General features: G+C 48.3%; 10 protein-coding genes across 10 annotated transcripts; 6 read left to right on the top strand and 4 right to left on the bottom strand.

Moving 5' to 3' along the window:
• Window positions 1-45: 45 nt before the first annotated feature.
• Window positions 46-6,087, bottom strand: GL50803_0011912 (WD40 repeat protein; the record flags this gene model as incomplete). The annotated part of the gene is made up of 1 exon (XM_038045694.1): window positions 46-6,087. One exon carries the CDS (start codon window positions 6,085-6,087, stop codon window positions 46-48), a length of 6,042 nt encoding a protein of 2,013 aa, XP_037901844.1.
• A 39-nt stretch (window positions 6,088-6,126) lies between these two features.
• Window positions 6,127-6,525, bottom strand: GL50803_0029692 (uncharacterized protein; the record flags this gene model as incomplete). Its single annotated transcript, XM_038046038.1, has 1 exon — window positions 6,127-6,525. One exon carries the CDS (start codon window positions 6,523-6,525, stop codon window positions 6,127-6,129), a length of 399 nt encoding a protein of 132 aa, XP_037901843.1.
• Window positions 6,526-6,824: 299 nt separating this feature from the next.
• On the top strand, window positions 6,825-8,945 carry GL50803_0017188 (Kinase, NEK; the record flags this gene model as incomplete). Its single annotated transcript, XM_001709954.1, has 1 exon — window positions 6,825-8,945. The coding sequence occupies one exon, from the start codon at window positions 6,825-6,827 to the stop codon at window positions 8,943-8,945; it is 2,121 nt and encodes a 706-aa protein (XP_001710006.1).
• Window positions 8,946-9,134: 189 nt separating this feature from the next.
• GL50803_0015525 (uncharacterized protein) lies at window positions 9,135-9,869 on the top strand (the record flags this gene model as incomplete). The annotated part of the gene is made up of 2 exons (XM_038045829.1): window positions 9,135-9,166; window positions 9,200-9,869. 2 exons carry the CDS (start codon window positions 9,135-9,137, stop codon window positions 9,867-9,869), a joined length of 702 nt encoding a protein of 233 aa, XP_037901842.1.
• Window positions 9,870-9,948: 79 nt separating this feature from the next.
• GL50803_0017189 (uncharacterized protein) lies at window positions 9,949-17,115 on the top strand (the record flags this gene model as incomplete). Its single annotated transcript, XM_001709952.1, has 1 exon — window positions 9,949-17,115. One exon carries the CDS (start codon window positions 9,949-9,951, stop codon window positions 17,113-17,115), a length of 7,167 nt encoding a protein of 2,388 aa, XP_001710004.1.
• A 67-nt stretch (window positions 17,116-17,182) lies between these two features.
• GL50803_003414 (5'-AMP-activated protein kinase, gamma-1 subunit) lies at window positions 17,183-18,247 on the bottom strand (the record flags this gene model as incomplete). Its single annotated transcript, XM_001709950.1, has 1 exon — window positions 17,183-18,247. The coding sequence occupies one exon, from the start codon at window positions 18,245-18,247 to the stop codon at window positions 17,183-17,185; it is 1,065 nt and encodes a 354-aa protein (XP_001710002.1).
• Window positions 18,248-18,287: 40 nt separating this feature from the next.
• GL50803_0013346 (Dmc1b) lies at window positions 18,288-19,394 on the top strand (the record flags this gene model as incomplete). The annotated part of the gene is made up of 1 exon (XM_001709949.1): window positions 18,288-19,394. The coding sequence occupies one exon, from the start codon at window positions 18,288-18,290 to the stop codon at window positions 19,392-19,394; it is 1,107 nt and encodes a 368-aa protein (XP_001710001.1).
• A 58-nt stretch (window positions 19,395-19,452) lies between these two features.
• On the bottom strand, window positions 19,453-20,826 carry GL50803_0017190 (Eukaryotic peptide chain release factor subunit 1; the record flags this gene model as incomplete). The annotated part of the gene is made up of 1 exon (XM_001709948.1): window positions 19,453-20,826. One exon carries the CDS (start codon window positions 20,824-20,826, stop codon window positions 19,453-19,455), a length of 1,374 nt encoding a protein of 457 aa, XP_001710000.1.
• Window positions 20,827-20,933: 107 nt separating this feature from the next.
• On the top strand, window positions 20,934-21,887 carry GL50803_00112348 (uncharacterized protein; the record flags this gene model as incomplete). The annotated part of the gene is made up of 1 exon (XM_001709947.1): window positions 20,934-21,887. One exon carries the CDS (start codon window positions 20,934-20,936, stop codon window positions 21,885-21,887), a length of 954 nt encoding a protein of 317 aa, XP_001709999.1.
• A 14-nt stretch (window positions 21,888-21,901) lies between these two features.
• Window positions 21,902-24,979, top strand: GL50803_0095717 (Kinase, NEK; the record flags this gene model as incomplete). The annotated part of the gene is made up of 1 exon (XM_001709945.1): window positions 21,902-24,979. One exon carries the CDS (start codon window positions 21,902-21,904, stop codon window positions 24,977-24,979), a length of 3,078 nt encoding a protein of 1,025 aa, XP_001709997.1.
• Between the last annotated feature and the right edge of the window lie 9 nt (window positions 24,980-24,988).

Below are 24,988 nucleotides of genomic sequence, written 5' to 3'. Positions count from 1 at the left end.
TGTGTAGGTAGAAACTGGCTGTAGATGCTTCAAGAGCGGTCTTCGCTATATAAGAACAGAGGTGCTCCAGTGCATATACTTATCAAAGAATAGGAAGAGGGAGAAGCAACGTCCGTCGGAGTTGTCAAAGAACGTTTCTCCCTTGTACAACAGGGGCTGGTCTCCATTAATGCTGACAGGCAGAACCGATATCCTCTTGTCTAGTATCCCATTCACGATCTCCTTTATTGAAAACACCTCCGTTTCCGGGTGCTTGGTGACAGTTTTGTTCAAAGCCAAAGTAATTGTTCTAGCTGTCTTGTGTTGTCCATAGAGGAAGGAGCAGCCGGCTGCTGCCAAAAAGCAGATGCAAATGTGCGGCATCGTTGATGGTAGATGCACCCTCTGAGCGCCTGTACACGGAAGACATTTGGCGAGGAAAGAGATATAGGGTGATAGAGTATCCCAATTGGCATCCGTCACCGGTAGTTTCAGGATAAGCTTAGATATAAGATCATAGGTTTCGGCTGCTACACAGCTGGTCTTCTTGGACGCATCAGATAGGGCGGCCCCGTCCTTAGCTTGATGCAGCACGGGGACTAACTGGTGTCGGTATACGTCATGCACAGAGTGGACATAATCATCATCGCTGGGACATCCATATCCGGGGTCTATATCCAGCCGGAATACGTCGTTGTCGCCAAGCTCATCGTCGTTCGGTGCCGTGTTTGACTGCATTACTACTGCAGACTGTTGCTCTAGGTGCATGCCGTCACTACCAGCATCCATCTTTTCGTGGTCCTCTGCTTTCTCAGACGCTACGACTTGTTCCGAAGCCGCCTTGGGCAGTTTGGATATTGATTTCCAGACTGGTAAAACAGGCTTGGCAGCAAGCTCCGCCGCAGAATTACTGATCGGTACAGCCTCAGCAGACTCTGGCGCCTCTGCCCCAGCGTCTCTGCAGGTGCCATAGGCATCTTGTGGCGACATGCTATACGCCTCTGAATGCCCGCGAAACTCATCTAAGAGTTTCTTCACTATAAAGTGTACAAGGGAGCGGAATGAGACCTTGCACACAGACCCCGTCAGCGAGGAAAACGCGTCTGGTTCGTCGCTGAATTCAATGCGACCCTGAATACTTGATAGATGCTCTGCTAGCCTGCTCTCATCTAGTTGTGCTGCGCACTCCACGTCATAGTTGCCCGTATAGCGCATAACAACATCCCTTACGGTTAGGCACTTGGGCGCAAGGACACCGGACTTGTCAAATGAAGTATCTTCGACCTCTTTGTATAAGCTTCCTATGGATGCTGATAGTAGCGGCTCAAGTTGATAGTTAGGTCCCGCATCATCTTCTGCCATAGTATGAGCCTCGTCAGAAAGAAATACGCTTCCATGAACGTATGAGTAATATAATTCTATCGTCATAGTCACCAGCAAGGCCTTGTATCGCTGAATGGCATTGACTGGAACCCAGTCGTCTGTACCATCAACCGAGGACTTCTCGCCATGTAGGTAAGATGCAGGATATAGCTTTTGTGGTGTAAGTAGCCGTGGATTTTCTTCTCCTGCTTTAATGAGCATGGTTAATAATAAAATAAGTAGAGTGACACTCCTGTTCAGAAGGAGTAGCCTTGTGGCTTGGTCATAGCTTCTGCACACAAGCAGTTCACAAACCGCTGCTAGAGGCTGGCGGGCGTCACAATAAGTGGCAGCGATGTTTAAGGACGTTATCGCGTACAAGGTATTGAGAGTGTCTAGGCCCAGGGGGAAGTTTTCAGACGATGCAGGACAAGGTAGTGCAGCCACTCGAACTGAGCTTGACCCGCCATATAAGGTATCGAACTCATAGAGGTGGTGAGTAGAAGTCAGATTATAAACGGCAAAAGAAAGCACAATTTTGGCCTCGACATACTTTCCTACAGACAGTAAATAGAGTGCAAGAGCCGCAGGATCATTCTGGAGAAGAATCGTGCCTAGATCAGCTGGGATTGCACTTTCAAGGTTGTACCGGGCTCTGGTCTGTGAGATAGCATCGCGTAAGGGAGCCTCCGAGGCTGTTGATGTTGGGGTGGAGATACTTGCATGCAAAAGGAAGCCTCCTTGCCGTGCGACCTCTTCTGCTTCATGAACAAGTTGGGAAAACCAGCGCTCCTTATCGTTGACTGACATTGATACCTGCAGAGCTTCGTTACGAAACCCAAACTGCCATAAAACGTCTGAGAGAAGTGCATACTTGTGCGACAGAAGAAGTAGCTGTAGAACGTATTTAAACTTGTTTGTGATGTTATTAGACACCGATAATGGCGTGTCCCTCAAGCATACATCCGTTCCCAAGGTGTATATTGTCACCGTCCCGCCTAGATCATGCTTGATTTGTGAGATCATTTCATTCAGCCCTATTCCAGAACCAGAGGAAAGTGTACTATCAGTACATATGTGTTGGTATGTCCTTGAAATTTCTTCCTCAAGAGTAGCAAACATGGGAACCTGGCAGATCTGCATCACTTCTGAGAGAAGCACGGAGACAATGGCCTCTACGCGTCTGACAACATGCAAATATCCATATGCAGGAGAAGGCGTGTACGGGGTCACCCTGCCCTGTATTAGCGCAACAACAGCTGCAAAGAGAGATTGATTTGTGTGGAAAAAGGATCCGATAGAAGCGAATGCTGCATTGAGGTCTAGTACGTAGGAAGGTAGCTTTGTCTCACGATCATCATTTGTACTTGCGCTGGCTCCCAAGCAACTGCTAATGATAGAGCCAATTGCATGGACACCCTCGTTGTCGAAGAGAGTGTTTTTAAAGGGACACACATCTAGGATAGAAGTGGCAAAGGCACTGGGCGAGCGATCAGTGAATATAGACCAGAGGTACTTCAAGGATACAAAGCCCAAAAAAGACATTCCAAGGCCGCAAGACAAGAGGCTGAATTGTCTGATGGAATTATCTTGGCATGCAGCAATACAGGTGTACGGATTTAGGGGATGTATATCCATCGAGAACACCTCAGAGTTATGAACCTTGATAGCCTTTGCTTGTGCTACACAGCGAGACAGAGTGTAATCGATTAGCTGAAAATCGCCAGACGATGCTGAAAGGAGGATAAAGGTTGGTACTTCGTGAGTGAACTTGAGCGCCCGAATTAAGGGCGCTCGCCGACTATGTGTGGGACGGTTTCCGGTGGTTCCAAGACAAGTATAGACGTGCTTGATTAGAATGCGGCCCTCCGGTAGGTTTCCTGTGCAAATATTAGAGTCGATATGGAGTATACTCATTACTCCCATGTTATCCCCCAAAGCCAGCAGGTTGTAGTCATCTGCGTCAGTCGACGACGCCGCACGTGGGTGGATGTCGAGGCAACAGATCTTCCTTGGAGTTCCACCATGGTGTTGCAGGGGCGCCGTGGTGTACGAAGAGTGCTGGAATATCACTGTCCTGTGCTCAAGGTGGCATCTGTATGAAATGGTTAAGTTAAACACAAAGATGTTTGAAGTATTAGCGAGAACAGAAGCTGTTTCTGTAAAGAGAGGCTTAAGCTGTCTATAAAGCTTTTCGTCTGTGTTTTGGGCGTCACTTTTGCCCGCCTCCAATGCTGCTTGATCGTTAGTTATGCCTGAGTAGTTGGATTCAGCCGAGAAGCCGGCGTCGAATTCATAGCACATGTCAAAGAGAGAGTGAATTGTCTTTGAGAGTAGCGGCCGCACGTTGACGAATAGCAGATGGCCCGACTCTAAGGCTGCAGCGACGATTAATGTCTTAGGAATGAATTTGGTGGCACGAATGCTGAAGCCGTCGTTATCTGGTGCCGAGAAGAACCAAGGAACCGAAAAGACGGCTAGAAGTCGAAAAGACATTACCAATTCATCTGCATCGACGACTGATTCGTGAACACCGCGGGTAGACAAGAAGAAACGCAGACACCCATCCGTCCAACCGGTGACAATGAGCTGCGGCTTCAGATCAGACCAGGCTAGGGTTGTCGCGTGGGGGATCCTAAGGGTGGAGCTGAATAGACCGGTGAGAAACCCCTTGTCATAATTGCTGAAGAAGTGGTGCTTCTTGGGAATCAAGAGGCCTGAATCGTAGAATGAAGACGAAGAAATGAGGTCGCACGTATGTCGCCCAGTGTGCTTTTGAAAGAAGCGTATGTCACCATTTATATATGAGCATAATACGTACGGTAGATCTTCTGCTGGCGCGTAGATTACCGAGACACACGCAGGGGCCTTTGCCACAGCAATCTTCCCGTGATCATTGCTTTTCCACGTCTTAAAGCGTCCCGATCCGTTGTACGGTATTAAGACCCGCTGGTATTGCTTATTATTACAACTGAACGCCGAGGCGCTAGTTGTGTGCTGCTCTGTTATAAAGTCTGTGCGCCATTGCTTGACAAGCCCGTCACATCCTACTGTACAAAATACTAGAGGATTGAAGGGATCATAGGTCAATGAAAGAATCCTATCGTAATGAGACGAGGGTATGCTTAGAACAAGAGCACGAAAGTCACTGGAATAAATCGATATGCCCCCAAATGAATCTACTAGAGCTATTACGTAGGAAGACAGTGTTGTGGTCGTCGGGGTGATGACAGTGAGGCCGGTAGGAAGGCAATTAGAAGCTATGGGCTCATTTTGCAAAAATGGATCCAACTCTACTATATATGCTCCAGATAGTGCAGTAGAAGCAACACGACGCGCAGACAGATCGTGGGGATTGTTCACGGACCAGATGCGCACGATTCCTGCGTCACAATCGGTGCTGATGAACCTTCCCGCCTGCCCAGGAACAAAAATGCACGAAGAAATCCCATTTGGAAGCGTCCCAGCGGGAGTGAAAATGTTCTTACTGTCAGCGTTGTTAAGTGTGGTATCTATGAGGCCAATATTAAAGATTGTCCTAAGCCTAGATGTATCCAACTGTCTCCCTTCTCGAGCAAAGTATATCACTAAGCAGTCGCCAGTCGCAGTGTTGAACAGGCAGTGGAGCCCAAACGCAAATACTACCAGCAGAGTCTCATGATTGGTGGGGTCATAGGATACTGACACGGGCTCGACAGGCTTTAGCAAGACCGTGGAAACATAGTCTAAAAGTTTGCGCACGTACTTTATGTTAGATTTGATAGTTTCTGACTTTGCTTTAGCACCGTTGTGCTTGGAGTTCCATGCAACCAGGTCTGGAAGCTTAGATGTAAAGGTACCCGCAATCAAGGAACGGGAATAGATCTCCTCGGTTCCATCTGCAGATAGTCCGATAACAAAGATCTCTCCGGATTCAAAGGAGACCGCTAGTTCCTTGCTATATGGACTGCATGTCAGTGCCAGTGCTTTGTCAAGGCCTGCCTTCACGACAACGGACTTTCCTGTGATGCTGTGAAGTAGGCGAAGCTCTCCTTCGCTCTGTGCTGAATAGTGGAGGAGAAACAAGCTATGCGGAATGCTGGGATGGAACTTGATGGAGACAGGGGGAGATTGTAGCTCTAATATGACATCTTGCGTGGGCTCCCCTGTAACAAGGGAGTATAGATGAATGCGGCGGTCCATGCTGGAGATGGCCACCTGCATCGTCTGCTTGTCGGCAGTCAATGACAAGATGTGGGTCCCAGGTAAGTTGATGATCCGGACCAATTGAAAAACAGGCTCCCTGCCGTTCTTAGTGGACAAGATCCTGTACATAAAAAGCGAAAAGCTGCTGCAATAACAAAAGTATCCCGGTATGCTCACAATCACCTCACGGGGCTGTGTTTGGCAACTAGGGGTAATCATGGATGTGTCGTCTATATTTGCTATTTCCATGTTGTCGCTTAAGAGCCACCTTACAGAGTCGTTCCTGGCCTTAAAAAGGGAGTCAGATAATTTGGAGAGTGACGATCCCTGCCTTTGCAAATCAGAGCTGCGGTCATCATCAGGTGTCCTTTCAGATAATTTAGAGCCACGAGGACTCATAGGCGAGGTGGACGGAAGCCTTGGCCGCGCTCCCATGGAGTTCATCGCCTCAACACCTCGAAGCGGTGGAAGGACGGTAGGTGACTTTCGTGCCACGGGCGACCGTTCTGCATCTGATTGCCGCACAATAGGCTGAAGAGGACATAGAGCTGAAGTCCTCATGAGAAGTAGGGTTTTTAAAATTGATAAGGGTGTGGACAGCTACTTATGCCAAGCTCGACGGTAAGTGTACCAGTTCATTAATTCATCAATATCCGGTGCTGTACTTGGTGTAGACTGAGCCCTGGATTTGTCTTTGGGGGAGCTTTGGGAGTTAAGAGAGTTAATCGAAGCTCTGGTGTTAGCAGACAAGCACCCGGAGTAGGGTCGAGAAAACGGAGATGTTGATAAGATATTCGTAGAAAGATCCTCTGGCTTTATGTACCTTCCATTAGAGCTTAGGGCAGCGACCACTCCACGGACAGCCAGGAAGTTACTTGTCAAAAGTGGAGCAGGCAGGGAGCGAAGCCTGAGGACTTTGCCCAAAGAGTCCGTCTTCACCTCCCAGCACACATGAGTGTCCAGTAGCTCGGGTCTATTTGGCGGTACTTTGGCTGACATTTTGTTATACAATCTAATTTTTTAAGAGTCACAAATCTTCTCTGAATTCAAGTACTCCGAGAATCAGGGGCAAAAAATGTACAGAACTGTGTGTTCCGAGGTGAATGCCGTGTCCATGCACTTGATCACGTCATTTAAACCCCTTGGGAGTCCAGCCCGCGGCTTCTATCACTGCAAGCAGACGGGCTTCGGTGACTACTGGAGACTCTCTGATGAGATCTACTTATGCGTTGGCCTACTCTCTGGGTCTAAACAATCGCTTCCAATCTCTTTAATTAAAATAATTTTTAAAGTGAGTCATGGCAAATAATGTTGACCATAGTGTCGCTAAGATGTCAGAGAACCTGGGTGAGATCATTGGCGAGGGCTCTCTGGGCGCTGTGTACACATATAAAAAGGATCCGAAGCAGGCGATTAAGGAAATTCGTCTGGACACATTGAAGGAGCATGCCAAAGACGTTCTTATTAAAAGACTCTGCGTATTTCAACATGTTAGTCACCCCCACGTTCTCGAATATTTTTGGGCGCTACAAGCTAATGATTTTGTTTATCTTTCCATGTGGCACTACCACGAAAGCCTTGCTTCCTTGATTGTGAAACACAAACGAGAAAAAAGGCCCATACCTGAGGCAACTATTCTTACTATCATCGACCACGTCACCTCTGCCCTTGCCTATCTTCATGACCCAAATAAGCAGGGTAAAAACTGGGAACCTCTACCGGTATTTACTCATCAAAATCTCAAGACAGACAACATATTAACTAACAAAAACGCAAACTTCTTTGTTGTGGCGGACTGTGGGCTCTGCAGGAGCGCTCTGGAGGGTGCACCTGCTGGTTTTGGTAGCTCAACTTACTCTGCTCCAGAAGTGCTTTTGAGGGGAGAATCTAGTACGGCCTCTGACATGTGGAGCCTCGGAATCATCATCTATGAGCTGGTCAGCTTGAGTAGACCACACTTCATAAGGGGTTGTAGGCCGACGGAGGTTTTCGTTAGCGATTGGAGGCCGGACCTCAGTGAGATTGCTGATGGCTTTCTGAAAGATATACTCCGACGACTTCTCGTACTGAATCCAACCAACCGCCTCTCTGCTATAGACTTAGCGAATATGTTAGATTTAAAAAGTAATGCTACGAGCGTTGCTAGGAAGACACTGCCTACCGATGACTCTGTAATAAGGATTAGTACACTTGAAAGAAAGTGTGCAATGCTCGAGGCAGAGCGCGCAACCCTCAGGGTAACTTTGAGTAACTCTCAGTCCAAGATTGAGGAGCAAGAAGCACAAATACAGTCCCTCAAGAGTGCCTGCTCGTCGTACAACTCACGGAATACAACACCCAAACCGAAGCCTGAGTCTCCAAGCAGTCCAAACATTGACCTGTTGCACACGGGGGTGTCTTCAGAAACACCTTCTCGACTCGCGAAATCTTCAGTGCATGAGAACCACCCTAAGTATGCAACAATGATAGCCGCTGCGTGTAACAACGAGGTGAACGACATCAAGGTCTTTTTGAGCCTGGGCAATAGCATAGGAAGGCGTGACGAACACGGAATGACAGCCCTTATGCATGCTGCGCAGCGAGGGCACTTGCAGATCGTCCGGATGCTTGCTAACAAAGAGTCTGGACTCAAAGACGAGACAGGCATGACTGCTCTCATGCATGCCGCACTTGGTGGACACGCAGAGTCCGTGTCCATTTTATGTAGGTTTGAAGTGGGTGTAACGGACAAGAAAGGGCAGTCAGCTCTCAACATGGCACTGGAAAATGGTCATCTATCAATCGTCAAGCGTCTTATCAAACACGAAAAGGATGTTCTTAAGTGGACTTTCCTTATGTGTGCAGCTGCAAAGGGCGACGTAGCCACCGTCAAGAAGCACCTCAGGATCAAGAGTAGAAAAGATGCCAACGGAGACACTGCACTCATCATTGCTGGAAAGGCAGGATTTGGAAATATCGTTGAGGTTATTCAGCCCACCAGCAAAAAGGGTGTCACCGCTCTCATGCAGGCTGTGAAGTCTGGAGACATCAAAACAGTGAAGGCCCTTGTATCTCTCCAGGGAGGAATGCGGACGACCGACTGTTACACCTATGAAGTCGGGACGGAAAGCTATTCCTGCGGTAAAGGATACACAGCACTGATGTTCGCTGCACAACAAGGCAATACGGAGATCATCAGCGAGCTCATTAAGTGCGAGGCAAAGATGCAAACTGGAACTGGTGAGACAGCCCTTATGCAGGCCGCGCGAGCTGGTAAAATAGAGGCGGTGAAGATGCTCATAGACTATGAAAAGGGGATGAAAGCTACATCTACAGATTCCCTCTTCCCATGCAGCTGTACAGCCCTCTCCATAGCTAGGGCGGCAAAGCATTACGACGTTGTAAATCTTCTTTCTCAGTATCCAGAGGAGCGGTGTTAGGTTCACCGTACATCCTTGATCTGTGAACCCATGTTATTATCTTAGCAAGTGGATGCAGCACCTCTCTGAGTCCTGCGTTACTACAGCTAGCTGTTTATACCAGAAGAAATGCTCCATTGTGGTTAAAGAGACGTCAGTCCAGACACTCTAATTCCATCGGGCTGAAACTAGCTGATAAAAAACAGTAGGATGAGCACGGCAAACAGGTTCGTCAATATCACGTATGAACGTTTCGCATGACGACTAACACACAGAAACCTTCGCCTAACTTTCGATATCACCAGTACCCAGCCAACGGGCGAGGTGCAGCCAACAGAGTTCACACCCAGCGCTTTCGTATCCATCGCCAAGAATTTTCGCAACGCTTCGTATCCTGTGGACCCCCTAGACAACAGCCCCTTATCGGACGGTTCACTAAGCACGCCGAACAGTGCGCTTGCAAAGAATTATCTTTTGATAACCCCTAGTTCCAACATCAAACTACGAGTCTACAAGAAGATGGTGGTAGATTGCGAGGGGGACAGGCTGGACACCGTATATGCCTGGTGCAATGCATTCAAGGAGTGTCTGCGTGACATACTAAAGGTGGTGAGGGACTTTCGGGGCGCAAAGCTAGAGTTTTCACAGCCTCGGATTAATAATCTCATCGCAAACGGGCCTCTTCACCCGTGCAACGTATTTAAACTTTACAACGTAATATTGTCTGAGTTAGGGCTCTTCACGCTCAACGGGAGAGATAGACCAACAGAGAAGAGCTCCATGATTTGCCTGAACCACCGTATTGCAGGCACCACTCACAGTCCCAGCTTTACCATCACGGACTCGTCAGTTCGAATTATGGGGTGTATCGATCCCGACTATCTCAACTCCATATACCGGCAGCTTTATTCTCTCAGTGAAAAAGTTGGCGCCTGCGCTCCTTAGCAGGCGAAGGCGACCGCCGGTCGTTATCGACTATCGTTCAGTAGGAGTGAATGGTAAAAATTCAAAAATCGCCCTTTTGATGACACAAGATGGCGTTCAAGGCTATATGCAACGCCTAGAGAACACGGAGTGGATGCGGATGTTCAAAATGTTCCTCTCCATTAACGAAAAAGCAGAACGAACAGCCCAGCAGGCAAACTTTTTCAAGCAGTCAAGTAACGCAGAGTTTGCGTTTGTCTTTGACTGGTTGGAGGGAAATGGCTTTACAAAAACACAGCTAGTGCTAGAAGTAGAGTCATTTCGGCGGCTGAACACGAAGGAATTTGATTATGCCCCGTACATTCCTGAGTTTTTATCTTATCCCGCCAAAGGTGACAGACAGGATTGGAAGCAGGCGCATCTAGAAGACCAGAGCAATGACAATAAAGAAGAGTTCAGCTCCACTAAGTTGGGAGCACTGCTTAAGTTGGTGCCACAACTTCTTCAGGAGGACGGTAGAGCAGAGCTGTTAAAGACTAATGCTAAATTGAACGCAGATCTTACTGTTTATGAAGGTCAGCTGGAAGAGATGAACTGTAAGCTAAACCTGATGGTGGAGGAAAACCGCCAGATGAAGAGCACTCTAAGCAAATATAAAAACAAACATAACGAACTGATGGTTGAATGTAAAGCACGCCTCGCAACACGAAAGGATGAGCTGAATGCGAAAGAAAAGGAGATCTCCAAGTTGCGAGGGCAGTTAGAGGCGCTTGGCAGAAAACCCGACAGTTCAGGGAAGAGTGCAGAGCCTATGGCAACGCCACAGCAAGCACAAAGCAGTAGGCGCAATTCCAGCCTCGCTCTCAGCGGTAGTCTTACCCAAGATAGCTTCCCCCACCCGAGCAATCCAAACGGCAACATATCTGCATGCTCGCACCTGTCCATTGATAATCTTGACAGGCACAACATTATCCTTGAGGTAGGAGAGGGCGCTGCCGAGGCTCTTGCGCTGACGATTCATGGCACCAAAGAAGTAGCTGGACTCTACTCCCACCCGACTGCTTATCAGGAGGGTATTCGTGCACTGATGAAGAGCGCGTACACAAACCCTGAGACATCCTATGCAGAGTGTTCTAAGGGAGTCCAGGCCTACATCGACACAGACGAGGTCTTCCTGGCTACACAGGAGCTGCGAATTCGCACACACCAGCTTCAGTCTGAGCTGGGAGTTGCACAGGCGGCAAAAGAGGCTTCTGAGCGTGAACTTCGCAGCGTCTCGCAGCAGCTCTCTGACGCCGTTCTTCAGACGGATAAACTTCATGAAGAGCTTCGCAAAGCTAACGAGCGAAGGTTCAATGCAGAAAGAGCGCTGGGAGACGTGTCTGCAGCTGACAGAGCCAACGAAGAGTCGATTGCCAGCCTGAATGGGGAGCTGTCCCGCGCCAAGGCTGGTCAGGCTCGCTTACAGTCAGAACTGGCAGAGGCGACAGATACTATTGAAACGTACGCTAAACGGCTAAAGGAAAAAGACGCACATTTGGTGCAGGCTTCCTCAGAGTTAGGTTCACTGAACATTCAAATTGCATCACTTAACTCCACTTGTGAAGCCCTTAAACAGGAGCTTGATCACCTCCGTGAACAGCATGCATCATTAAGCAAGAGCTATGAAAGCGCTCAGGCACAGCTAGCTCACCATGAGTCCAATGCCAGTGTATACGAGCGTGGAAAGGCACAGCTAACTGAAGGGTATGAGCGGAAATGTTCTGGCTTAGCCTCTCAGATACAGGAATTGAAGCATGAACTTCAACTTCAGCATGACTCCTTTAACACGCTGCGCGAGGAGAGCCTACAAATCCAGAAGCAGCACGGGAAGCTGACAGTAGAGCATAATGACCTGCTGACTAAGCTCTCGCTCCAGGAATCCCAGCTGAAACAACATAGCATAGATGCAGAAAGACAGGCAGCAGAGCGTAAGGAGCTACTTAATGCCCTTGCAAAGGAGGAGGAAAAAGCCCGATGCTTAGAGGTCACGTACGAGACACTGAAAGCTCAATACACAGATGCATATAACTATGGTCTTTCGCTGTCGGAAACAAACCAAAAGCTCAGCGAGGAGATTCATCAGGTACGCAAGAGTGAAGCTAATAGAAGAGAAGCTCTGCAGGAATTAGAACAAAAGCTAGCTCAGTCTATTCAATCATTCACCCAAGCTCAGGAGCAACTTTCGCAACGAGATGTTATAATAAGTGAGCAGCGACAGAAGGTACAAGAGCTTACTCAATTGAACAAAAAGCTGGAAGAGGATAGGGACCAATTATATAGGGAGTTTGAGGGTTTTAAGGCGTCCGATGACGTCATAACATCGCAGGCGACAAAGAAGCAGCTTATGGAGCGGGAAGTAGAGCTTTCAAGCATCAAACAAAAGTATAACAAACTCGAGCATGAGCACCGCGCAGAGATAAGCTTGCTCACAGCGAAAAATGCCGACTTGCTGGCTAGCTACGAGGCTATCAAGGCTAAGTCTTCTGAACTGGCTACGTCCCTAAAGAGATTGACAGATGAAAAGGCGTCAGCGCTAAAGGCTCATATAGAGCTCGAGGGGGAGCTAGATAAGAAGATGGCCACTATAAGTGCGTGCCAGTCAGAGCTGGAAGAGTCCAAACGGACAGTGTCAAAGCTACAGTCTGCTATCACAACACTCCAGGAAGACTTAACAAAAGCTAAACGAGATGGTGCAGAAAAGGTGTCCCGTATCGGGGAATTGGAGCTGACAATCATCAGGCTAGAGAACAAGGACATGGAGCTTGCAAACGCCAACACAACCATTACATCATACAAGTCGACTATTCAATCACTTCAGGAGAAACTTACTCGCATGGAGATTGATGCAGGCGTTCAGCAGCAAGCGTACCTCGACCTTGAACAGCAACTTTCCGCCTTTTCTGAGAGCCGCGAAGACCAAACAAATGCAATCACAAGGCTCCAGGAACGAAATAAGACAATCACTGTCGCATTGAGCAACGCTCACAAAAAGTATGAGTCGCTTACAGCCAGCCACGAGCAATTGGTGGCTCAATACAAAGCTCTAGAGACGGATTACACAGAGGCTACAGCGAACAAGGGTCTGCTTGAGAAGGCAAGGAAGGAGGTAGAGGTGGTGATTGGTGAGAAGGATGCTGAGATAAGACAACTAGTGGACAGGCTTACTTTGGCAGAAGAGTCGTTGAGAACACAGGATGCAAAGATGCGTCAAGAGATACAGAGCCAGTCTGAGGAGTACTTGGTAATGAAGCATCAGTACCAGGTAGCAGCCGAGCAGGAGAGAAGAGTAATGGAGGAGCAGATCAGAAAAACAGAGCAGGACTGGAAATTGAAGCAAGAGACTCTGGAGTCCAAAGTGGAAGATCTGCAGCGCCAAGTTGAGTTTGAGCGCAGCCGCAACGATACGCTGACAGCATCACTCATGTTAGTTCAGCCATCTCAGAGGACTAGTGAGATCGGCAGTCAACGGAAGGCTAATACATCTGACTATCCTACAACACCAACAATAGGCAGTCCAGGGATACAAACCATGACCGTCAAAAGCGTTCGTAATTCAGTGGATGAATTTCAGAATGCCATGCCACCAAAAGATAATTCTCGCAAAAGTCGATCACTAAATTATGTAGATGATCCTGTCACTGTTAGATCGCCACAGCTAGCAGGGTCTCTCCCCGTAAAGAAGACAGTAGCCAGGGCTCAAGCTGTCCAGTGCACAATTCTTGCAAGTACTCTGCAAGCAGATCTGAATAATCTTATAGATGAGCACAACAACCTTTCATCCGCGTTTGGAGCACTGCAGACAGACTATGAAGAAAAGTGTGGCTTCATTGTGCAGCTAGAGCAGAGGGTGTCTGTTGTCAGTGAAGAGGCGGCTGAGAAGGCAATGGAGTTAGAAAGGGCTAAAGCAGAGATATCTAGACTAAGTTCAGAGTACTACATTGCAGACTCCCTGGCCTCAGAGCTGAACCACAAGGTAAAGGCGCTTGAGGACAATAACAAGCTATTAACGATTAAGCTGCAGGATGCCAACATTACCGAGTCTAACACAGTTATAGCACTAGAAGAGAAACTCAAAGAAAAGGAAGATCAGTACACAGTGACTCTCAAAGAGTTTAATTCGCTAAGCATAGAGTACGAGAACACGCGATGTTTGCTCAAGGAAGCTGAAGAGCGCTGGGCTTCAGAAATTAGAGAGAAGGGCCGTCTGGTTGATGAGCGAGAAACAGATTTGCACTCTCTATTTGACAAGATCGTTCTCCTTTATAATGCATACAAATTAGAATATCAACTAGATTCTATTTCCATTGTATCTGGTGGAAAAGCCGTGACAAGAAGTGCACTCGCGACTACTAGCTTTGTATTAACGTACTCTCTTAATAGCGAGGGATTGGTAGGGCCTCTCAAGGCAGAAGGTGTGGGTAAAAGTACATCAAATTATATCAAAGCAAGCTCGTTCAATCCATTCCGCTCAGTCAGTGATGGTGCTGCTCTGGGTGGATCAATGAAGCAGCCAACCAGCCAGATAGTCCTAGCTAAGTCGCAGAAGTCCGTCTCTTTCAGTACCAAAGAAGGCGACGCCACAGAGTCATCTTGGGAGAAAAAGGAAGGCGAGCAGTCCATTATTCTGGACCGCATAGCAATCCTTCGGATGCTGGACGTCATGATAAAGAAGTTCGATATGGTGATTCAGAACCTCAAGACACTTAACGAGCAGGCTATTCTAGAGCTCAAGCAAGCCAAGGCGCATAGCGCAGATATGACTGCACAGTACACGAAGTTATCCGGAGAGTATTCAATTCTGCTTGAACAATGCGCAGATGGAGATCGAGAGAGGGTGTCACTTCAAGAGAAGCATCAGGAGCTCTCGACCGCAGCAGAAGAGGCAGGTATTCTTCGAAAACAGTTAGAGACCTTGCAGGAGAATTATCAGGCCGCGATTAATGGCGTTGCAGAGGCCCATGCCAAGATGTCTGAGGCAGAGCATGAAATATTGCGCTTATCACATGCAAATGCAAATCTCACTTCTGTTGTCGCTGACCAAAAGCAACAAATTGGTGGCCTTAATGAGAAGTGTACGGAGTTGCTGTCCTCCGTTCAAGACAAGGAGGCCCTACTACTGGCAAAGGAAAGCGAACTGAGCCTTCTTGCTCAGCAATTGGCAGAAAAGACAGCTAGAATTGTAGAGCTGGAAGCCCAGTTACTACGAATCGATGGCTCTGAGAGCTCCATGAAACAGATGGTAGCCGAGAAGAACGCCGCACTCGACCTCCTGAAAGAGAACCTTGGAATAGTCACACAAGAGAAAGTGGAACTGACAGCTAAAGTCAAGGACCTTATAGATAAGCTAAATTCTGTTACAGCATCGTTTACGAAAGCTACACGAGACATATCCAAGATGGAGATGACAGTAATGGAGCAGGAGTCTTCTCTCAAGACGGCAGAGGCCGAGGTCTCGCACTTGACTGCAGAAAAGGACGCCCTGCGGGCCAAGGGCGTAAAGCTCCAGCAGGAGAATTCAGACCTGGTGACAAAGCAAATAGCCCTCCAGGCGGAAATAGAGAGGCTTCAGTTGTGGGGAGAAACACAGAAGTTAGACATTGCACGGTTAACCAATGATAAGGACTCTCTCAGCAGCGAGTACGCAGCATTCAAGAGCGCAAGCGAAGAGGTGAGCAGAGATTTCGAGACAGTAAGAACAGAACTCACCGCTTGCAAAGTAAAGCTGGCCTCCTGCACAGAGGCACAGCGAGAGATTGACCTTCTCAAGGAGCGTCTGAGGGATAGTGAAGAAGACTGCAGAGCCACAGCTGATGAGATGAAGTTTATCGCAATCAGCAAAGAGAAGATTGAAGTGGAATTGAAACAGTTACGATCACAACTTGATGACATGAGGATGGAGAATGAAGCTTTAAATAAGCAGGTTGCCAATTTAAACTCGGATTATATCACAGAGCAAACCCGTGCTACTCGGTTAGAAAGTGATCTCGCAATTGCTAGCAACCGCATCAAAATCCTCACGGAAGAGAAGGAGGAGTTAAGTATGACAGTAGCCAACCAGAAGGAAGTGCTTGCGCAGAGACAAAATCTTTCGAAGGACTTAATGGAAAGCATGACTGCCTCTGGACGCTCGCTCAAAGACCAGGAGGATGCCCTTGAGCAGATTAAGGAAACCTATGAGGAGGAGCTGCGCAAGCTATCCTCCGAGCTCTTGAGGTCCACTGAGTCAAAGAAGAGGTTGACGGAGGAGAAAGCACAGCTAACGCAAGAGATCACCAACCTGCGGATGGAATTACGAGAGATCACACAGCAGAACCACGACGCGCACCTTTCCCTTGAGCAACAGTCTTCGAAACATCAGCTAGACCTCCAGACCATGATGCTCGACTATGATAGACGCATCCAAGAGCTACAGAGAGAGAAGCTTGGGGTAGAAACCGCTGTTTCTTTACACGTTAACGAAATTTCCAAGCTACAGTTCGAAAACGAACGTTTAATGGAGCGATTGGCAGTTCTTGAGGCTCAAACTATGCACAAGCAAGCACGTGTACAGTTCCAGTCCACTCCTTCTTCTACTCTGACACCTGTCCCTGCCAGTGGAGCATTTCCGCCTTTACCTTCAGCTATGCGCCTGTCCACTACCGCGACCGTCCAGCAAGGATTACCTCAACAAGCGTCTCTTCCGCCACACATCTTACACCAACAGTACCCTACAAATGATGCACCGGTGACCCTCTCGGCGTTGCAGAGCAGAACAGGAGGCGAAATAGACTCAGGGCTGACCATTTCTGACTCTGTAGTTGATCTAGCCGGTTCAGCGAGTGTCACAACATCATCTTTGCCACCTTACAGGCCCATTACGCAGGCCAATCAGGCAACTAGATTGCAAGCTGGGAACTGTGCTGTGGGCGTGAAACCTGCTGGCAAAGGGGCACCACAAATAGATATTTATAAGGACTTAGATCTTCCACCGGATGTTAACTCTCTTATTGAGACATATGCAAATGACAATTCGTCACAGATATCTGCATCTATTAATGTAATAGATGTGGATACTAATCTACAAGAATTAGAGGTTGCTAGTTCTGTGCTGCAACCAAGCCTTCCTAACACGCTTGGAGTAGAGGAAGAAGGTATTAATGTTGTAGACACCGTGGACATCCTGAGCAACAGTCACGAATTATGCGTAGACACAGACATTGACGAGCTCATAGGTAAGTACACATAGTCTGCATCAATAGAGAAGCACACATTCTCTCCACTGAGGTTTACAGATTGCAGGTTATGCTGCTACACTAAAGAGACTGGTCACTATCTGTGGGGCATGCACTTATAGTTGACTGCAGGGTTATTTGCTCGATTGGTTTTAGTTTCTCCGAGGCAATAGTGTCAGACATGAAATCAAGGATATGCCTAAGAGAGACAACCGCGACTATATGCTTGCGTGTTGCCTCGTCAACCAACACAACACGATGGATATTCCTTGTGGCAATCTCCTTGAGTATATCTCCACAAGTAGCTGTCTCTGGCATCAAGCTAAGTCCCTCTACCTGTGGCGGTCTAGTGTTTATCAAATCAATAACCCGGGCGTCCAACGAGATGTTTTCTGGTGTCATAGATAGCGCCGCCACATCGTACTTGCTAAAGACTTCTATTATTTCTTGTGTCTCGGCGTTCACCACGGGTATACTGGAGAGATGGTGCGCAAGCATCTGCTCTAGAGCCTCTTCAAAGGTGCTCTCAGGTCGAACGACACAAGGGGAGCGATCCCCTGATATTAAGGATAGAACCGGGGTTTGGAGGATCTTGGATGGCAAGCGGAACTTGCCGACCAGAAATTTGCAAAGGCTCCTGTATGTCATGCTACAAAGAACACTGCCACCGTCATCAATGATTGGCAATCTGTGCACAGAGTGGGACCTGAGCAACCTCAGCGTATCAAATAGCGTAATTTCTGGAGGAGCGTGCAGAAATGTACCTCCCGATTTGATGGAATTAATGGTTACATAGTTAAGTAGGTGGAGTATCGTTATATTTTCATGGATCTGGAGGGCCTGAGGATAAACAGATCGCATAAATGTTTGTACGTCCTGCACCTTGTTCTGCCCAAAGAAATACTTATGAAGGGATAATATGGCAGACATTATATCGTTAATGGTCAAGACACCTATTAATGTTTGGTTCGTGGCGTGCCAAATATAGGCAACGGAGGTCCTGTTCTCGCCCATTATTCGATACGCCCGGTAGACGCTAATTCCAGACTCGATGACAATGCACTTCGCACTGGTGGGCATTACATCATAGGCTGTGTACTGCTTCAAGAAGTCAGATATCGGCTTCAAGTCCTCGTGTATTTCCATCCAATTCTTTGGGTTTTTAATTTATTTGAAAGTCCAAGACATGCCTCCCAGGAAAGCTGCTGAAGTTAGTGAGAGTGACGTTACGGAGGGCACTGAGGCGACGGATGTGGTAGATGCAGCCTCTGCAGGTACAGAGGAGGCTACGGAGGGGGACTTGACGATGGCAGATGTCACTCAAACCAAGCACATAGTCAGCCCGATAGACGACCTTACAAAGAGTGGAATTGCAACAATGGATATTAAGCGCCTCAAGGAGGCAGGGATTCACACAATTCAGTCGCTTCTTATGCACACGAAAAAGGCTCTTGGAAACGTGAAGGGGATATCTGAGGCCAAAGTCGACAAGATCTTATCTGTCGCAACCGAGATGTGTGGGAAGACATTCATCACGGGCAGCGAAGCCCTCAAGAAAAGACAGCAGGTGAAGCGACTATCCACGGGCTGTGCGGATTTCAATGCACTGCTGGGTGGTGGAGTTGAGACCATGTCGATTACTGAAGTGTTTGGGGAATTTCGTACTGGAAAGACGCAGCTGTGTCACACACTTGCCGTTACGGCCCAGCTTCCAGTCAGCAAGGGCGGCGGTGGAGGCAAGACCGTTTACATAGACACGGAGGGCACTTTTCGGCCAGAGAAGGTTGCTCCCATTGCTGAGCGGTTCGGGCTCAACCCCAAAAAAGCATTGGATAACATCATGGTCGCAAGAGTGTACACACATGAGCAGCAAATAGAGTGCATTACTGCGTTACCAAAGCTGATGGTAGAGAATCAGTTTTCTTTGGTGATTGTCGACTCACTCACAGCGCTGTTCAGGGTGGACTTCACAGGCAGGGGAGAACTTGCAGATAGGCAACAGAAGCTCGGGCAACACCTTTCTGGCCTAGCAAAGCTTGCAGACGAATTCAACCTCGCCGTTTTTGTTACTAATCAGGTCATGGCGCAGGTTGACGGTGCAGCGATGTTCACTGCCGATCCCAAGAAGCCGATTGGGGGTCACATCCTCGCCCACGCCAGCACCACCCGTTTGTACCTCCGCAAGGGCCGCGGAGATACTCGTGTTGCTAAGATTTATGACTCACCGTCTCTTGCGGAAGGAGAAGCATCCTACAGCATAGCCGCAGAGGGAATAATAGACGCTGCAGAGTAATACCTCTGGTAATACTCCTGTATTAGGGGCTGTGCTGGCTGTAGCATTTACTACTAAGTTAAATGAAGTCCTCGAGATCGTCCATGAAACTGTCCTCATCACTCTCTTGCATAAACCTTGCTGCCTCTACCAGATCCACCTGCCACCTTAAGAGTCCGCCAATTCCACCAAATCCAGAGCAGAACTGGGTGCCCTCTGCGCTTCTGTTTGTTATAAACTCCAAGCTTGCGCCATAATTCTTGTAGTTGTCAACAAACCACTCTAAGAGTAACTGATCGCCCATGATGTCTAGCTGCACCTCCTCTCCGTTGATGACCTCTCTTAGGTACTTTGGGTTGCTCATCTGAGACTTCAAGAGGTACTTTATCACGGGGGCACTGGTTTCACCATTGATAACACATTGGAGGGTGACCCGGTGATAAGGGAGATCGTCCCAAACAATTAGCTTCTCAACTGCAGACATTTCAAGACAGCGAATGGTGTCAGTTATTCCGAAACAGACGCGCTTGGTGTCCTTTGCAATGTTCTCTGTGAATTCCGTAAGGAGCTTGACCTCCTGAATAAGCTTGACGTCCTTAAGTGTGTCCCCAGCCATTTCGATAGCTTGGTTGAAGCCCTGCTCTCCCCCATAGTTGATGTCTATCTGCTTCATGACTATGCTCTGCAAACGCTGGTCAAAGATGGCGGAGGTTGAGAGTACATTCTTGAAATCAGCTGACCCGCCGAGAATGAGTCCAGAAACAATGGGCTTGTTAGTTCCTGTTGGCCCTGAGCTGATGAAAAGGCTGTTCGCTCTTTCTGCGACCTTGCGGACGTAATTGTGCCTCGCTTCCTCACGAAGCCTAGCAAAGCGAACCGATGACTGACCTCCACGCCCATGCTTCTTCGGCAGGTCTACGGTGAATCGATCCAGAATCGTCCTGACAGTACCTGACAGTGTGGCCATGAGCGTCTCCTTACCGTCCATTATAATGAATCCGAAGGTATCGTCATTGGTGAGAAGCTCGCGCAAGTGCTCGGTGTGGAACTTGCTGTCACAAAGGTAGATGAAGTTTGATATGGGCTTATATGGGGTGTAGTCTATTACAACCTTGGTGTTCTTGCCGTCTTCTTCGATCTCGCCGCAGTAAACTGCAAGACCGTTCGGTGGGAGACGGTTATACAACTTAAGGCGGCTCATGGCTGAAGTGATCGCCGAGAGCACAGCGTTCTTATTAACGCGAGATTTGATATTGCTTGCTGTCCCATACTCATTGGTTAGCATCCCAGTAACGCTACTCAGCTGTTCGCCGGGGGGAATTAGGAGAGAGATGACGGATGTTCCAGATCCTGTGTACGACTCCAGCTTTTCTATTGTTCTCTTTAGTTGCCAGATTGCTATCTGTCGCTCCTGCTCTCCGTTGGACTGGGGTGCATCGGGGTTTATGGACATGTAGTAGCGCCAGACCTGGTATTTTTTTCAGTGCGTCTTTCCATTTATTTTAATCCTGGCTTGAGTTCAATTGCGATATTGACAGCTATTCTTGACGGCAGGATTCAATGCCCAACCTTCACATGAGCATTGCTGACCTGATAGCCTATGATACGAAGGAAGATGAAGCCTACGCAGACTATAGGCGTCGCACGGCGCGCGAAGCACGGGAGCGTGATCAGCAAAGTATCGACGAGTTGCGTAACGTAGTCCCCGATGAGAGCGAAAAGGGCTCTTTACTCGACATAGAGAACTACTTTGCTACCGAAGCGGACCTTTCCAATGTAGTACCCGGAACCCACGATAACAACCCTTCCGATGGCAATCTTCTGGACTTTGACGACGATTGCGTAGATGATTACTTGGTCATGTTCGATGAGCAGCACTCCAATGACTACTCGGTGGCTGTTAAGTATCCAACAAAGCTCGGGATCAATTACCGCACCAGGTCCCGGCGTGATAAAGAAGCAGAAGCCATCAAGGCACGGCTTCGCACCAACAGGTTAGCAAAGAATTATGAAGAAGCAGATGATTCGACGTTTCTAGTTACCCATGGTCGCCAGTGGAAGGTTTCGGAAATAGAGAGGCTCATAGATCTTGTCCGCAGATTTGGGATCAGCTTTGATCCTATTGCCATACACTTTCCAACGCGCCCTAAGCGATGCATTACGGCGTACTTCAAGCGGCTCTACAAGAGCAGGCACAGCGGACTTCTCAGAGCGCTGGACGAGTTTAACTCCCGAATGAGCTCTCTAAAGGAGCAAGGCCCGGACTCTAGCGCTGGGAATGACTGCTTCCAGGAAGAGATCCAGCACATAAATAGATTATTGGCCTATGAGCGGGAGTGTCGAACGATAACTATAAACTCCGAAGATAGCTTTCCCGATGCGGTGCCTGGCCTATCTCAAGACTGTGACCTCCGTGCTACCCGCACAACTGAGCAGTCGACAACGAACTCTACCGTGGCGGATAGCCAACCGGCCAGTCACTTTGATATACTCGCGGAATTCCTTGATCTGTAAATAGTGAAAAATATATGTCGGTGAGTCTCCCCCACCCCTATGAATACATAGGAAGCATAGGGCAAGGGGCGTTTGGTCGGGTAGTGAAGGCGCGGAATACCGACACCACTACGGAGGTGGCGTGTAAGATAGTCAGCTATGAGGGAGTGAAGGACCCCGAGTCTATGTTCAAAGAATCCCGCATACTTAAGCACATGCACCACCCGCACATTGTTCAGTGCTATGACGTCATTGATGATAAGGAGAACTGTACGCTGTATGTCTTCATGGAGCTTTGTGAGTCAGATCTTCAGCGCTTGATCGACGATAGCAAGTCAAAGAAAAGAATGGTCCCAGAGGCAGCTATATGGGGCTTTCTTGCGCAGGCCATCCAAGCGCTCACCTATTTACACAGCCCCTTCAACAAAAAGTATCAAGACGAGGAGGGGGTAACACACAATATCGGAAAGGTTTATCACCGGGACATTAAGCCGGCGAATCTTCTTTTAGATAAAGAGGGGAACATAAAGCTAGCAGATTTTAATGTTTCTACCGCCATTAAAGGCGACAAGCTGAACTCAACCAAGTGCGGAACGCCTCTATACGCCCCGCCTGAGATTCATGAGGGTGTACGGGAGTACCATGGTGGTGCAGTAGATATCTGGTCTCTTGGGTGCACAATCTATCACGTGTGTGCCCTCCGACCTCCCTTTGTAGCTGTTGGGATGGGCCCGCTCATTCGTATGATCCGGAGTGGTGTATACCCGGAAATGCCCCAATTCTATAGCAAGGAACTACACGAAGTGATAGAGAATATGATACGGCCGAAGCCCGCGTGTCGAATTAGCACAGCTGATCTGCTTCAGCATAACAGGATTGTCGAGGCACTTGATGCCATGTCTAGAAAGGTTGCAATAACTTCAGAGCACCCCTGCCAGACCGTATCATTGAGTGCTACACTGGCGCTTCCTAGCTCCACCATTCCTCCCAGCGGAGCAGATATCGCAGGCAGCAATAGCGCTCCTGTTGTACCCAAAAGATCATCAACCTCTTCTACTGTATCTAGTGGTAAAGACATCCGAGATGTAGCCAAGCATCACAGCTCGGACTTGTGTGTAGCCAGTGGAGAACTCCATAGAGAGGAGAGTCATGGTATTGCATCTATCTCCCCGGCTGCCACTTGTTCGATTAACAGCATAGAAGCAACGGGCATATCAGTACCCTCCGCTAATTCTGGTCACTTCGACCATTCTAACTCTGGTACTAACACCGGAACAATGAGCATTTCGGGATCCAGTGATCCTCCAGCACAGGCCTATAAATCTCAAGAGCACACTGCAAATGAAGATTCGTCTGGTCATGCCTCTCAAGCACGGAATCGATTTGACCCCCTTAGTAGTAAAATAAATGAGGTTCCTCGAGTTAAGCCCATGCCCACGTCTGTTCTTCCGAAGACAGCAAAGCCGAGGATATTTTCAAACTCTACACGCAATCCTACTCCTTCGCGATCCAAGCATCCAATAAGGCACTCGACACATATAGAGGATAAGCCGAGTGCCCCGACACCACCTGTGATGGTAGAAAACTATGAGAAGCAGCCAATAAATAACCTACTAGAAGATCAGAGAGAACGGGTCCTTGCACAAAGCAAGAGCGTCCACCGGCTACTTGTCTCAGCTGGGAATAAAAACTCAGCAATAAACATGCGAACAGGTCAGGCTACAAGTGTTACAGATCAGCCTTCGGCACCACAAGCTGATTCAGCACCTGCAAATGTTTCAGCAGAAAGTGAGATAAACCAGATGGTTACCAAGGCTTTGCAAAACAGGCGTATAACAAGCCTTTATGAAGTGGCCGGGATCATCACCAATTCCGTCGGGACACCAGAGCGTGTCTATAGTGCAGTTACAGGACGCTCTTTCACACCAACTCAGCGAACTCCATCTGTTGTACAGTTACCTGGTGTGTTTCCACTAAGATCTAACACGGCATCCGTTGTACACATGAACGAAGAGTTGGCATCCGTTGTACACCCTGAGAACTTGGTTGATCCGGAAGGAAATACGCGTCTCATCCGGGCCTGCAAGCGCAGCTCCTATACTGATGCTATTTCAAATCTTGTTCAAGCAGGGGCACAGAACAAGAAGGGTGAAACTGCTCTGTTGTGGGCTGCATTCTTTAATAACAGCGACCTGTGTCGGCTCTTGGTAGACAAAGAAGCGAAGCTGACGACAAAGGACGGTACCACAGCGCTTATGAAGGCTGCTGGTCACGGAAGCACTTCGACAGTTGAGCTATTGCTTAATTACGAAGGAAGAATGCACAACAGTGATGGGCTCACAGCCCTTATGTTTGCTACGATGAACCACCACACTAAGTGCGTGGAACTTCTTGCCCCCGTTGAAGCAACGCTTTCACGGCACGATGGGTCTACGTCCCTGATCATGGCAGCAACACGAGGGTATGACGACATAGTCAAAATACTGTCTGCCCACGAAAGCAAGATGCAAAACAAAGACGGGAAAACAGCTCTTATGGAGGCGTCACTACAAGGGAAGCTTGCGTGTGCCAAGATCTTGTGTCAGTATGAATCTAGAATGATAAATAAGGACGGGAAGACTGCTCTGATCTTTGCTGCAAGTAAGGGAAATCCCGCGCTTGTCCAGCTACTAGCTCCACATGAGGCGTCAATGTCAGATGCACGCAGCTACACGGGACTTATGTATGCAGCCATGAACGGACACCCAGAAGTGTGTAAGATCCTCCTAGGTGCTGAGCACGGGTCTTGTGACAAGGACGGAAGAACAGCTTTGATGATTGCTGCCACATACAATCGTGCAGAATGCTGTGAAGTTCTTGCGCCAGTTGAGGGTAATAGAAAAGGCTCGTTCTTCAGCTCTGCCCTCAAGATAGCTGCCCGGAAAGGCCATGTAGAGTCCCTACGTAAGATATTGCCATACGAGGGAGAGACGTACGGTCTCGAAGCCCTAGATGTTGCTTTGCGAGAAGGCCACAAGGACATCGTTGATGAGCTGCAGATTTTTCTCAACCAAAGAACGGCCAAGCGCGACGTAGCAAACCGTATAGCTTCTATTTATAAGCACGGTATTTAGCCTATCTTA

Source organism: Giardia intestinalis, chromosome 3, assembly GCF_000002435.2.
Source record: "Giardia intestinalis strain WB C6 chromosome 3, whole genome shotgun sequence".
Classification (NCBI taxonomy): Eukaryota; Fornicata; order Diplomonadida; family Hexamitidae; genus Giardia; species Giardia duodenalis.
Note: the sequence above shows the minus strand (reverse complement) of the source record. Positions and strands in the feature narration are given on the sequence as shown.